This window comes from Humulus lupulus, chromosome 3, assembly GCF_963169125.1.
Source record: "Humulus lupulus chromosome 3, drHumLupu1.1, whole genome shotgun sequence".
Classification (NCBI taxonomy): domain Eukaryota; kingdom Viridiplantae; phylum Streptophyta; class Magnoliopsida; order Rosales; family Cannabaceae; genus Humulus; species Humulus lupulus.
In genome coordinates, this window is record NC_084795.1 from 208,562,292 (window position 1) to 208,576,000 (window position 13,709).

The following is a 13,709-nucleotide window of genomic DNA, read 5'->3' on the forward strand; positions in this document are numbered from 1 at the left end:
ACTGTCAGAGGCATGTTCCCCATAAAGCTGATAAATAACTTTCTGCAATGGGCCCCGTGCAATCTACTTGGGTCGTAGTCTCTATTTTGTGCAACCCTTTTTGTATTAATTCAACATTAATACCCCAATAAGGAAGAAATTTGTATTAATAATGCATTGACATTAATGGCTCAGCCTCTATAAATAAGGTTGGGGTGTTTCCTTGTAAACGGTCCAAATTTTAGAGAGAGAAACTCTGTAACTCAGTGCAATATATATGCTGCCTGAGAACCACCATTGAAGCTTGCTCAAACAAGCTTCAAGCTCACTAAATATTAGAGACTCATGGACTAGGGCTCTTTTATAGCCTGAACCACGTAAAATCCTTATATTCGTTTCTATTATTTTATTTAAACTCTCAAATTAGGTTGATAGTGAAAAAGACAGTCAACATTTTGGTGTTTTCATTAAGAGCTTAAAGAAATCTTGAAGAACATAGTCATGGTGACCACTCGGAGAAACGCATCAGATGATGTAGCTCCTCCCACCAGAGTTGAAGAAGGAGAAATCAATCGTCCATAAATGCATGACCTCCCTGATATGGTGGAAGACTACGACGAAAATGCCGAATACGATGGTGCAGATGACAGAGGAGACGACAAGTATTATGAGAAGGAGTATCCTTAGTCCATGGGCGCGGAGGAGACGCTAGAAGTGGTGAAGCTTTGCGACCAGGTGGCCACTCAACAGCAGAAAATCGATGCCCAATATGGTAATATTTCCGCCCTACAGGAGATGGTTAACACCATGAGGGCTACTCTATTGGGCGAGTGAACCCCCATGGAAAAGTACCAACTAGGCAGCCAGCTGGTGTGCCATCTGTGCACCCAGCTGGAGTGCCACCTGTCGACCCAGCGGGTGTGCTTCTCGAGCACCCGGTTGATGTGGCGCGAGATCTGCCAATTGGCATGCCCCACGTGGACCCAGCTGGAGTTGGAGACTCACCTATGCCACAAGATCGTGGCAAAGGTAAGGTCAACAACAACCCTACTCCCAAGCAAAAGAAGGCTCGTCGAGCCCCTAAAGACAACTAGGCCCCGAGGCCAACTAAAGGATAAAGGCCTAGGTGCCCGAGGACACCGCCAGGCTGTTAGCACCCGTGGAGCCTAGGGCGTTCTGCCCAAGCATGCCAATACAGATCACGCGAGGCTTGGAGGTGGTGTCCCCCTAGCACCTCGCCATCACACCGGGAACAATGGACAAGGAGCCAACATGCAAAACATCTCCGTTAGTTGAGAGTGTGGCATCAACATCTCGGTTAACAATGAAAATATTGAGTCCGACGGGGAAACGAAAGTAGCATACCTCGAGGGCAGTGGTCCATGTTGAGGTCAAACTGGCCTACGAGATGGCTCGAATGCTCATAGGTGTAACAAGGTTTTCGGGCATGAACTCGAGAGGAATGACCAACCAAACCCCTAGGACAGTCTCAAAGCCCGAAAGAAAGATAACCCGGCACAAAGTGTCAACCAAGACTGCGACCACCTTCTCGCAGAGTTAGAAAACATAAAGAGGATCATGCTCAGAATGGCCCGACAACAGGGCCATGACTGCGACTCAGAGGATGAGGATGGGGAGCCATGCGCTCCTCACGTTGTGGAAGCCCCATTACCAGGAGGCTTTAAGATGTCTATCACGAAGTCTTATGATGGCAGCATGGATCCCACCGACCACCTTTCGAAGTTCAACAGGTTGATGTCAGTGCATCGCGTCTCCGAAGACTCCAAGTGTCATGTGTTCTTGATAACCTTGAAAGGACCAACAGATGAATGGTTCAAGAAACAAAAGTCAGGATCCATTCATTTGTAGCACCAGCTGTCGTCTTCATTTCGAAGACAATTTGTAGATGCTTGGAAGGTGAGCTTTGAGGTCAACGCTTTGACCAACATAAAGCAGGGATCCTTCGTTACCATCAAAGCTTACATCAAGTGCTTCAAGGAGGAAGCTACGATGACCAAGAGGGTCGACAACGACCAACAGTTGATGGCTTTACAGGTCAGCATCCGTGCGGGGTCCCCGTTATGGGATGACCTCCAGCGGAGAGGATTCCGTAGGCGCGACAACTTCATTCGTCGAGCACAAGAGTATATTAACTGGGAAGATGCCCAGATTGGAGCATTTTATGGGCTTGTCCCCTTTCCCGCTCCTACGACGCCAAACTCCGTGGCTTTGGGGATCCAGTATCTGCCCTACATTCCTCTCCAAACGAGTGTGGCGGGAGCCCAGTCCAGTCCAATTGTTCCGCCAGCTGGCTTTAGAGCCGTGCCACTTGCTAGTTTCAGTGCCGCTCCGACGGGATATGGAGCAGCGCCTGGATACAATGCTTATCAGCCTGCATTCTTTGTTGGAGTTGCTGCTCCAAATAGCACTTGAGCTCAAGGCCGAGAGCCTCAAGATTTTCAGTAATTCGCAGTTGTAGTTAATTAGTTACTCAGGGAGTACCAGGCCCTTGGGACGAAAATGGCCGCTTACTTGGCGAGGACCCAAGAAATGCTACACAACTTCAAAAAATTCACCATTCGATAAGTGTCACGGGAATAGAACTCTAACGTTGATGATCTAGCCAAGCTAGCAACCACCAAGGATGTTGAGCTGATCAATGTAGTCCCCATTGACTACTTGGCCACTCCAAGCATATTAGTCTATGAGGAATCTCTGAGGAAGTGGAAGCAGTCCAACCCCATGACAGTTGGATAAAGTCCATAGTGAAATATCTTGTCTCCAGTGAGTTATGCAGGACAAGAAAACAACTTAGAAGTTGCTTTACCAGGCAACTATGTATGTTATCATGGACATCATACTCTATAGGCGAGGATATTTGTTGCCCTTGCTCAAATGTGTGTCCAAACAAGAAGTCGGTCTGATTATTCGAAACAATATTCAAATATTATTCAAAATATTCACAAATATAACAATCTGTTTGGACCTTGATTTTGATACTGTAAATTATTCAGAATTTTCTAAAAATTTACAAAATACTCTAAATAAATAAAACATACACAGTCATAAAATAAAAAAAAAATCGCACAAAAAATTATTCACAGAATGCAAACAAAATGAGGCACCCCAGTGCACCTCTTTTTGTGAGTTTCACCAAAGAGATTCCCTATATCCCTAAATATATATATAATAATCATTGGAATTGCTCATAACCTTTTGTTATTTTTAATAATTAATTTATTAATTAATAAAACACTGCTCAATCTAGACTTTCTTATTACTTTAATTCTTGTATACGATAAACATAAAATCTACCACAATAATTGTCAACAAATAAAAGGTTTCTGCCAATTGTGGCTGCCTCTTCTAAAAAACTTCTTCTCTGAAGAGCTCACATTATCTTTTCAATCCTTTTTCCTTTACTCAGTTGCCTGCAAAATCTTCCATGGTAACGAGAGCTGCTTTGCATTAAAAAACTAACTTTGTTAACATAATGATAAAGAATATCATATTAGTGGTCATCTTCATCAATTCCAGGACAATTGGACAAGAGAACCTCCATTGATTCATACTGGAAGAAGAAAAGGCAAAATTTGCAATCAGTACAATTATGCAAATAAACAATTTCACCAAGAAGAAGATTAAGAATTTCTATTATATTACAGATTTTTAACGTAATTAGATTATAAAAAAAAAAAGAAGTCTCACCTGGAATCCACAAAAAAGGCAGTATCTATGCTCATCTCTCAGTTTCATTAATATCTCTTGCAAATACTGCATTAAATAAGAGTGATTACTACCAATTATTTAATATCAACTAAATTAAAACCCTCAATTATAAAATAGTTTTTAACCAAACAAATGAGTTACCCAAGAGTGTGAAGTTCAAGTTCGCCTATTAGAAAAGTGCAATCAATTTGCCCAAGTAAGCATATTTTACACAAATTTTATAAGCAAAAGGGTTCATTTCATAATTTATACATATTTATATATATATATATACATATATATATATATACCTCTTCTGTTATCTCTTCCTCTTCTTCTTCATCTTCTAGGTCTTGTTCTTCCTCTTCCTCATCTTTCTTTGGCACCATAACTTCCTTGTTCTCCAATTGATCCAAAGCTGCTTTTGCCTTGTTAAAATTAACAAATACTCTTCTACTCCTCCACTGAGACTTCTTCCTACACCCAAATTCCTCCATTAATGCCGCTTCATTTCTCATCTCCTTCTCTGCCTTCCTCTCCTCTCTCTTCCTCTTCTCCTTCCTCAGGTCCTCCCGCCCGATCCCGGCTCGTGATCGCCGAATCTCGAGCCCCACCGGCTCAGCCCGACCCGTACCCCCTTTGCCTAGGGCTGAACCGGGTGTGTAGCCCATTTGCTTCAACAATTTGAACCCTATGTTGGATTGTGGAATTGGGGCCTCTACTCTCGCCAGGGTTTCCTCGTCTTCCTTTATCTGCTTCCTCTCTCTTTCGAGCTTTCTGTGCTCCTGCCAATTTAGGGTTTTGGCCTTCTTCTTTGACGATTGAACCACTAGGGTTTTGGCATTGGAAACCTGTCAAAGGTTCAAAAAGAAAAGAAATCATCACTGTTTGGAAACTGAGAAACTTAATTCTTAGAAGAAGCAGAAGGAAAATGCATGGTTGTGTAGGGAAACCATCGAACAAGTTAATGGTTTTACCTTTTTCGATGAAGAATGTTTTGGAGAGATTGATGTTTCTGGAGGAACAAACTGAGAGAGGTTCCCCATGTAATCGTTGTTTTCTTCTCCTTCTCCATGATTGCTTCGATTTTGAGCTAATTCCGCCATTGCTGTGAGCTTCAGAACGGAAAAAGAAAAAAAACGGTGGAAATTAGATCTGTTATCCGTTTGAAATGATCCACTTTAATATTACCCACTATCTTTTACTTTTATCTTAGTACCTAAATTTTTAATTAATGTACCTATTATACCTCTTTAATTACATATTTTTTTTTCCTTTTTAAACACGCTACAATTAGAATGAATTTCTAATTTAACTATTATATGACAAATATAATACATATTATAACAATACTTAAAATTATGTGCTCAAATAAGGATAATTTAGGAAGTCTCATAATAATAATAGGTAAATTTCAACTAAATATATTTAGTGTCTAATTTTAGTTATCTAATCTAAAAAAAAAAGTGCAGTCCTCAATTTTTCCCAAATGGCCTCAGGCCACTAGTAAGGCCCACTAACTAAGTCTACTAGTAAGGCCCACTTTTAGTGCTGAGGTCTGAGGATTACTTGGAATCCTAGCAAGGAGTTCCTACCGACTAACGGTTTTCGATGACGTGGAGTCCAGATCAGTAAGAATTGCTACTTCTTCCTCTACATTCTATTACTTGGAATATCAGCACCGCCATTTTTGTCACTGTTCGGCCTCTGTAGAAAATAACCTCCAAAACACACATTCAAAACGCTCGATTCAGTACTACCTCTCTCTCTCTCACTACCAATATACAAATTGCATTTTTGTCAAAGATTTTTTTTTCTCATTACTTATTATTGAAGCGTTTTTTTATTCTATTCAAGATAATTTTCGGGTCTCTCTGTTTTTTTCTCCGAAGATTTTCATGACTAGTTTGGTTTCCAAGAAAGCGTGGGAGGGAGAAAGAAAATGCTAAAATCAAATAGTCTTTCTCTAATCTTTGTCAAATTTTTGTTTGGTATTCCCAGGAAATCGTAGTGAGTAATGAGAAACCAGAGTGCATCTATGTGGTCGGCTGTAATTGTCTTCTCGGCAATTCTGGCTTCACAGACTTTGGCATTTACCAATCCCTCGGAAGGTAATCTCCGAACGATTTTTTATTCTTTCTTGTTTCTTTTTTTTTTTCTAGATATACTTTGATTTGGAGGAAGCGCACGATGGGAAGACCACATTTTAGTATCTTCAATAAAAATATTTAAGAAAATGATTTTCGTATTCGGATGTTCTTTTTGTTTCTCTGTTTTTCTGGGCAACCAAACAGAACATGACTCTGATTTCTTCTTCTTTTGAATCAAAACATGCTTCTGTATTCATCGACAATGGAGGGAAAATGAGTCCAAATCAAACATTAGATGGGTCATATGGATTGTTTTTCTTCTAATTAATTAGTGTCGTTTCTCACATTGAGTGTCGAACATAGTAGCTTTTTATATGACGTTATGGTGTCGTTCTCAGATCTTGTTTATATTGACTTCATCGTCATTTTCTTATCCTCTTGTCGTATTTCTGACTCATTAGTGGTTAGCTTATGCTTATAACATGTTTGATATCGTCTTTCCAATTATGATTACTTTTTAATTAGTATCATTTTGATGTCTGTTCTCTGACCTTATTGTCGTATTTAAGATTATTGTTGAATCTTTTCGAGCAAACGTTCATTTTGAAAAACGGCTGTTTATTTCTTCTTTAAGGTTGCTTTTTGAACTATTCTCTTTTACCGCTATTTAAAAGTTGGTAAATTTTTTTTATTGTTCCATGCAGTCGCAGCTCTTCAAGATCTTTATTGGAATCTGAACCTTCCATCAGAGCTGAGGGGATGGAGAATGGAGGGTGGAGATCCCTGTGATGAATCATGGGCAGGAGTCTCATGTTATGAGTCATCTATTATATACCTGTAATTATTGTAACCTTTTTTTGGTGTTAAAATTAGCTAAACTCAGTTAAGAGTGTAATATTGTTAAAAATATTAATGGATTACTTATATACATTTATTTTGCAGTAAACTTCGTGGATTAAACCTTACAGGTTTTCTTGGACACCAGCTTTCTAGTCTTTGTAACTTGAAGCAAATGTAAATGTTTTTTTTATTGTTTATTTGTTAAATACCAATTTCTGTGGAAGCTCAATCTACCAATGCTTATTTTATTTCTTTTATCAGGGACATAAGCTTCAACAGGATTTGGGGTCCAATTCCAGATGAATTACCTGCCAATGCCACTCATATGTAAGCATGATTCTAGTCTTAATTTTATTCTATTTACATTTTACAATCGCAACTAACTCAATTTTCCTTTTTTTTTGATTATTTAGAAATTTGGCATGCAACAATTTGACCTATAATATTCCAAACTCTCTGTCAAACATGAAATATCTCCGGCATTTGTGAGTTCTTTGTCTAAGAGAAAACTTTTTTGCTAACTATTGTTATATTTTTATTCAGTTATAATTTATTATTGTTCTAATGCAGGAACCTAAGCCATAACTTCTTATCTGGACCTGTGGGTAATGTTTTTACTGGCTTGAGTAATCTTAGAGAAATGTATGTTCTTTCTTGTATTGTTACTTGTACTTGTTTAAAAAAAAAATTCAACTTGAAACAAAAGAAATCGGTAGATGGGATAAAAAAGTGAAGCAAATTACTAAATTGCATTAGTTGGTGTTGTAAAATAAGAACTTTATATTAAAACTTCAAAGTCATTCACAAACAAGGTCTACTGCTAATGATTTGAGATGTATTAATTTCAATGAAATGGCATTTTATCAACTAATGCACTTTTTGTTGATTGAATGACAGCTTTTTGTAACAGATGTATATGTATTTAATCTGATTGAGTTGTCAAACTATATTTTTATGATACAGGGACTTGTCATTTAATAATTTCACTGGAGATTTACCAAGTTCATTTGGATCCCTGAAAAATCTTACTGGACTGTGAGTTGTTTTCTTAACTGCTTGTAAAGTCTTTTTGGTTGTATGTTCTGGGATTATTATGTGAATGTATGTGCGCAGATATTTGCAGAATAACCATTTCACAGGATCAGTCACATACCTATCTGGACTTCCACTAATTGACCTGTAAGTTTTGCTCCATGGCTTCATTTTTTATTGCTTCTGATACATTTCTTTAATTCACTGCTAAGACATATCTCTTGCAGTAATATCCTACATAATTATTTCAGTGGCATCATTCCATATCAGTTTTCTTCAATACCAAATTTATGGTAATCTATAAATCTATTCTTGCTAGCTTTCCTCTTCCTAAATGAATTAAACATTCAAATCTAAAGTAACTAACATTGAAGATTACTTTTCCTCATTTTCTGTTAATAGGATGGATGGCAATAAATTCCATCCAGGCAATTCTCCACCTTGGAATTTCCCGTCAGAAACAGTGCCTGTTGAACAAAATATCAGTAGCCCTCCAACAACCCAGTCAAGTGCAATTGAGAGCTATCCTATTGTCGAAACATTTGAATCAAAAAAGAAAAGTATGGGTCCTGGTGGAATAGCTTTTATAATTGGTGGAGGGACTCTGGTAGCATCATGTATTGTAATCTACATTTCCATTCGGATCAACCAATACCATGCAAGGAGGCTTCAAAACTCAGGTTTGAACAACAATTCAGGGCATTCGCTTCCAGTCACTGCAGTTAGAGGTAAACACATAGCTTTTATTTCAAATTTGGTGTTTCAAACATGATTGAAATTCTTACAAGTTTTTCCTTAAGATCTGATGCACACTCTTAATGTTAAGAAACGATTTTGTGGTGGACGTATCATATATCATAAGACTGAATCCACAGCTCAATCCTCTGAAAGAATCTTTACTTGTTTTACATCATGCCATATGATACTCTCAGTATTTAGTGGTTAGAAATATAATGAATGCTGTTAAGCTGTTTTTTATACCTTCTTGTTTTAGTTTTTTATTTGTATCAACTATTAGTGTTCTGAGTTTGTATGAAACACTTAAGAATGATGGCATAAGTTTCTATTTTCTTGATTATAGACAGGTCTTATGACCTTGTATGAAACACTTAATGATGCCATACATTCTTTTTTTTTTTTTTTTGGTTATAGACAGTTCTCCTGCTGAAGCGGAAGAAAGCCCACAGATATTGACTTTTAGGTCACCGATTCTTGGTCCAAGGAGGATGCCTCCCATTTACAATAGCAGAACTCAGAAGACATCTAAAAGAAAAAGTGTCACGAGGAAACATGGATTCCCAATGAGAGCAAAACTCTTCACCATTGCCGACCTTCAATCAGCTACAAACAGCTTTAGTGAAACTAATCTTCTTGGGGAGGGCTCTCTAGGCTCGGTGTACAAAGCAGAGTTTCCAGATGGCCAAGTATAAAGCCGAACCATTCTAGGCTGTCTTAGTATCTTATACATATATTTTTTTGGCATCTAATAAGAATTATGGCTATCCAGCTTTTGGCAGTGAAGAACATCAACATGGTAACACTGACTTTCAAAGAAGAAGAACAATTTTTGGATGTAGTTTGGAATGTTTCACGATTGAAGCATCCAAATATTGTACCACTTATAGGTTATTGCGTAGAGCATGGGCAACATCTGCTCATATACAACTATGTCAGAAATGTGACCCTTGATGAAGCCCTGCACAGCAGTGCATACAAGTCTCTGTCTTGGGGCCTCAGGCTCCAGATAGCGATAGTTGTTGCTCAGGCTTTGGAGTAAGTATGATCTACCAATAGGTTTATATCTCTTGGAAAAAAAACTATATTTTGGAGTTCTGCTTGCTCGTACTTTTATTTATTTATTGCATGGAGATGACTTGCTAGTTGTGATGCCCTTTTAGCCAGGAAAATATGGTTAAGTGTGATTTGTCTCTTATTAATCAAAGCTTTATGAAGAAGCCTTTTCTTCTTCTTTTTAATTGTAATCATTGTTCAAAATTATATTTCAGCTATCTTCACTCCACAGTCTCGCCTCCACTTGCTCACAGCAACCTAAAATCAGCCAACATTTTACTTGATGATGAACTTATGCCTCATGTCTGCGACTGTGGGCTAGCAATTTTGAGGCCACTTACAAGTAACAGAGTCAAAATCAAGGTTCATGCTTTGTCAATTGTTTTTATTGAAATTAGTTGTCATTTGTCAACTTTACTATGTAAACTGAATTCTCTTACATATACTATTTATTTGGCATTTAAGTTTCTCTTCGAGTTCATTTAGCCAGTTTGATATATAAGCAACACTGATATAATAGCCTAAAACATGAGGTAGCATTTCGAATGAGGCTGGTTAGTTAGAAAGAAAATAAAGGAAACAAAAATAAATTATTGCTGTTTGCTGACACAAACAGGCTTCCGAAATTGCTATTGGTGACACTGGCTACGTTGCACCAGAACATGGTCAACCAGGAGTTGATAGCAGAAAGAGTGACACTTATGCCTTTGGAGTGTTGCTTTTGGAGCTATTAACAGGAAGGAAGCCTTTTGATAAGTACGTTTTTGCTCTATTCTTTTTAGTTCTCAACAACCTTAATTTTATGTCTGGATTATCAATCTTGTTTTGACACAGTTCAAGACAAAGGGAAGAGCAATGTCTGGTGAAATGGGCTTCGTCACGGCTTCATGACAGCGAGAGTTTGGAACAGATGGTTGAGCCAGGCATTAAAAGAACATTTTCTTTCAGAGTTCTCTCCCAATTTGCTGATATAGTCTCCCTCTGCATACAGGTATTAAGATTACACCTGATGAAGGCTCTATTATATGATTTCTTTTTTTTTTTTGGTTGTAAGTTGTTTATGAACAGAACTTATTGAGATTGACTGAAACTTGAACAGCCTGTTAAGGAATTCAGACCACCAATGTCTGAAGTTGTGGAATCACTTAAACGTCTGATAGAAAAGGTAAATATGGAGCAAAGCAGTGGAGGAGATGGTCCCGGTCCCGAAATTGATGAGAAGTCTTTCCGTTCTACCAACACCCGCTTCTTATTATCACCTGATTTGAGCAATTCGTCCGTTGATGAAGGCTAGTACTGGAACACCCTTCACTGAGCTGTATGTTGAACAACTGACTTTTTGGCACTCTTTGTCACAGTTCAAGTAGAATTTTTTCACTTGAACTTGAGCTAGATTTGTACATGTAGGAGTTGCTGTGATCTGTAAAATGTTGTACAGACTGACAAGAAAAAGCTCAACTGTTTTACTTGCTTAGTAAAAATTGACAAGAAGTTGGTGTACACTTCACACACTTCTTAATGACTTAGATATCAAAAGGAGCACCATTTTAGGATTTTTTTAGTTCTTAATAATAACAATAAAATGAATTGCACTTATTATTAAGAGTTAGTTCGTAGCCATAGCAATTAGGGTAATTCTTGTTCTTGCATCTCATCTCCTCCTTTGTCTTTTCACTTCACTTTTCTTGTGACTCCTCCACTGAGAATCATAATTTAAGATTTTTAAAATGTAATTTTTTTAGGGAGTAAGATAGGAAAATTTACGACATGAATACCTATGTAGTTTATTTTGTTACACTTTTTTTGTGGCAAAAATACATCCTGTTATTCTTTCGATGCGAACGTTGGTCTTTGGGTTGTTAAGCGTGTCAAGCAGTACACGCCATAGCACCCGGTTAGCAGCAAAATTCATTTTTGAAAAATTTGCGGCATATATACCTATGTAGTTCATTTTTTTTACACTTTAATGCCTAAGTAAATTTTTTGTTGGTTAAAATTAAATAAAAACTTATTTACATAAAACAGTTACTAAAACCTAATTAATAAATTATTGAAATGTTACTAAAAATAAAAATAATAAAAATTTCATCTTAAAAAAACTATGAATTTGAAATTTTGTTGGAAAAAATAAAACAAAATAATTTATTTACCTAAAAAAGTACTAAAATCTAAATAACAAATTATTGAAATGTTAATTAAAACAAAAATTAATTCTAAATTTTTATTTAATTGTTTTTGTTTTAATTAACATTTTAGTAATTTTTTAGGCAATTAAATTATTTTAATAATTTTTTAGGCAAATAAATTATTTAATTTAAATGCCTAGTTTTTTTTTAATGAATACTTTAATTGTTTTTGTTTTAATTAATATTTCAATAATATGTTAATTATATTTTAGTAATTTTTTAAGGTAAATGAATTATTTTATTTAATTTTTGCAAACAAAAATGTTACTTAGACATTAAAGTATAACAAAACGAACTATATAGGTATTTATGCTGCAAATTTCTAGCCCAAGTCCCCTGATCTAAGCAATAAATCAAAATTTTCTCTCGAAGTCCTATGTTGTCACTTTTCACATTAAAAAAATCGAAGTAAACCTACCTAAATATTAACAAAAAATGACGATGAAGTGTACAAAGGTAGTCGAAAATTTACATGAGGTGGTCGTCAAGAAGAAATTTCAAGAAAAATCCCTTGAAGATGTTGAATCTACGGATATGAGATTCTCAGGGTTTTACTCTCGTTTGTCACACGAATGAATGGGCTTAATGGACCCTTCACCACCCAATAGACGGAGCCAAGGGCCCAATGACTGTGATAGCAATTAAAATTGGTATCACTGTTGGGAAACCAAGCGATGTCAGAAAATAGGGCATCAAGGGTCGTGGCATATGATCAATAGGCGATCGACTATGGGTCCAAGTCGTGGAACAAGTCAGCCTTATGTTCACATGAAGACTAACTTAGGGGACACATGTTATACCTTTTTCTAGCATAATGACGTGGTAGAAAACGTGGCAAAAATATGAGACTAGGATACCCAAAGTGATCCAGCTGTCACTCTTTTTTTTAAGTTGGGATCGCTATAATTGGGACATACCCGATCACTATATTTGGGATTGCCTAATCCACATGACTTGTATAGATGGAATTACTGCAAGCGGTAGGGACAATGTCAAAGACATTTTCATAGTTTTCAGGCTTTAGCCATATCAGGCAAGGTGTTGTCAAATCAATCTTCACCAATCATTTGTATTATAAATACCAATTTGTTAACTATAAATGTTTAGACACTATTTATAACGCCATATTAATCAAGGACCGTTACATCGTGTGTTGAAAATAGTGCTTAACTCGTTAAGCGAGTTATTTGGACTTAAAAGTGTAATTAAAGTTAAACAACAGTTTAGGTATTAAAAATTTTGGTCAATGAAGTCAAACTTTTTCCTAAAAGGATGTGAATAATTACAAGGGGTCCCAAAGGTTTTAAATCAAAATACAGGTTTAACATTATGTAATGCCCTGGAAAGCCAAGACCATTACACTGTGTAATTTAAATATTGCAGGACTTGCTAATCAAGTCGTTTGGACATAAACATGTTACTAAGGTAATTGTCGAATTAGGGTTAAAATATTTTGATCATAAAATAGTTGACTTTCATTAAAAATAAGAGTTGGCACATGGGATCCCAAAAATGGTGTTTACAAGGCAATTGCAACCCTTAAAATGATTACAACAGAAGCCAACCTAAGTGGCAAAATACAATTTGGTTCTAGTTCTTGTGTAACCCTTAGCCTTGGTAGTCGAGCAACTACTGATGTACACACCGCCCCTAAAGCTCTCCAACTTATGGCTGGTCCAACTTTCCCTTTCCCTTACCTACACCACATAGCACCTGTGAGCCAAGGCTCAACAAGAAAAATTAATTCAACAAGCAAAAATAAGCAACAGTTAATGCACAGTAAAACTTAGGTAATAAGCTCAATCAATAGCATGATACAAGCAATAAGCTTCAGAAATACATAAACCAACCACGTCAGTCAATAAAATTAATTAAGTGCAAACAACACTTCTGTTTATTGTATAATGTTCAGACCTGACGCCCTTAGGCTAAGTCCTCTAGTCTTATAGCTGACCCCGACACCCTTAGGCCGGGTTGCATTCTGCACGTTTGCTATCGGCCCCCGACACCCTTAGGCCAGGCTTTAAACAATTATAATCACAAATACACATTGCACAAAAAGCAGTCGAAGGTAGCATATGCA

General features: G+C 36.9%; 2 protein-coding genes across 4 annotated transcripts; one reads left to right on the forward strand and one right to left on the reverse strand.

The window, feature by feature from the left end:
• Positions 1-3,181: 3,181 nt before the first annotated feature.
• On the reverse strand, positions 3,182-4,863 carry LOC133823388 (uncharacterized). Its single transcript, XM_062256161.1, has 4 exons — positions 4,665-4,863; positions 3,999-4,538; positions 3,688-3,753; positions 3,182-3,550 (listed from the first exon to the last, which is right to left on the reverse strand). The coding sequence occupies exons 1-4, from the start codon at positions 4,791-4,793 to the stop codon at positions 3,491-3,493; spliced, it is 795 nt and encodes a 264-aa protein (XP_062112145.1). The 5' UTR covers positions 4,794-4,863; the 3' UTR covers positions 3,182-3,490.
• A 323-nt stretch (positions 4,864-5,186) lies between these two features.
• LOC133823389 (protein STRUBBELIG-RECEPTOR FAMILY 2) lies at positions 5,187-11,237 on the forward strand. 3 transcript variants are annotated; one of them, XM_062256162.1, is made up of 17 exons: positions 5,187-5,440; positions 5,689-5,798; positions 6,482-6,614; positions 6,720-6,791; positions 6,879-6,944; positions 7,031-7,102; positions 7,188-7,259; positions 7,581-7,652; positions 7,731-7,796; positions 7,877-7,942; positions 8,052-8,377; positions 8,802-9,073; positions 9,157-9,422; positions 9,656-9,803; positions 10,057-10,196; positions 10,275-10,431; positions 10,540-11,237. In XM_062256162.1, exons 2-17 carry the CDS (start codon positions 5,705-5,707, stop codon positions 10,732-10,734), a joined length of 2,217 nt encoding a protein of 738 aa, XP_062112146.1. In that variant the 5' UTR covers positions 5,187-5,440; positions 5,689-5,704; the 3' UTR covers positions 10,735-11,237. The 3 variants fall into 3 exon arrangements, with proteins under 3 accessions (XP_062112146.1, XP_062112148.1, XP_062112147.1); XM_062256164.1 differs by having other exon boundaries at positions 8,052-8,329; XM_062256163.1 differs by having other exon boundaries at positions 7,901-7,942.
• The last annotated feature ends 2,472 nt before the right edge of the window (positions 11,238-13,709 follow it).

Bases quoted from the DNA above. Each gene is read 5' to 3' on its own strand.
- LOC133823388 (XM_062256161.1), bottom strand. From the start codon at position 4,793: ATGGCGGAATTAGCTCAAAATCGAAGCAATCATGGAGAAGGAGAAGAA. The intron at 4,539-4,664 runs GTAAAACCATTA...AACCTTTGACAG, and splicing joins AACATTCTTCATCGAAAAAG to GTTTCCAATGCCAAAACCCT. The intron at 3,551-3,687 runs GTGAGACTTCTT...TTCTTCTTCCAG, and splicing joins GCCTTTTTTGTGGATTCCAG to TATGAATCAATGGAGGTTCT.
- LOC133823389 (XM_062256162.1), top strand. From the start codon at position 5,705: ATGAGAAACCAGAGTGCATCTATGTGGTCGGCTGTAATTGTCTTCTCG. The intron at 6,792-6,878 runs GTAAATGTTTTT...TTCTTTTATCAG, and splicing joins CTTTGTAACTTGAAGCAAAT to GGACATAAGCTTCAACAGGA. The intron at 9,074-9,156 runs GTATAAAGCCGA...ATGGCTATCCAG, and splicing joins CAGAGTTTCCAGATGGCCAA to CTTTTGGCAGTGAAGAACAT.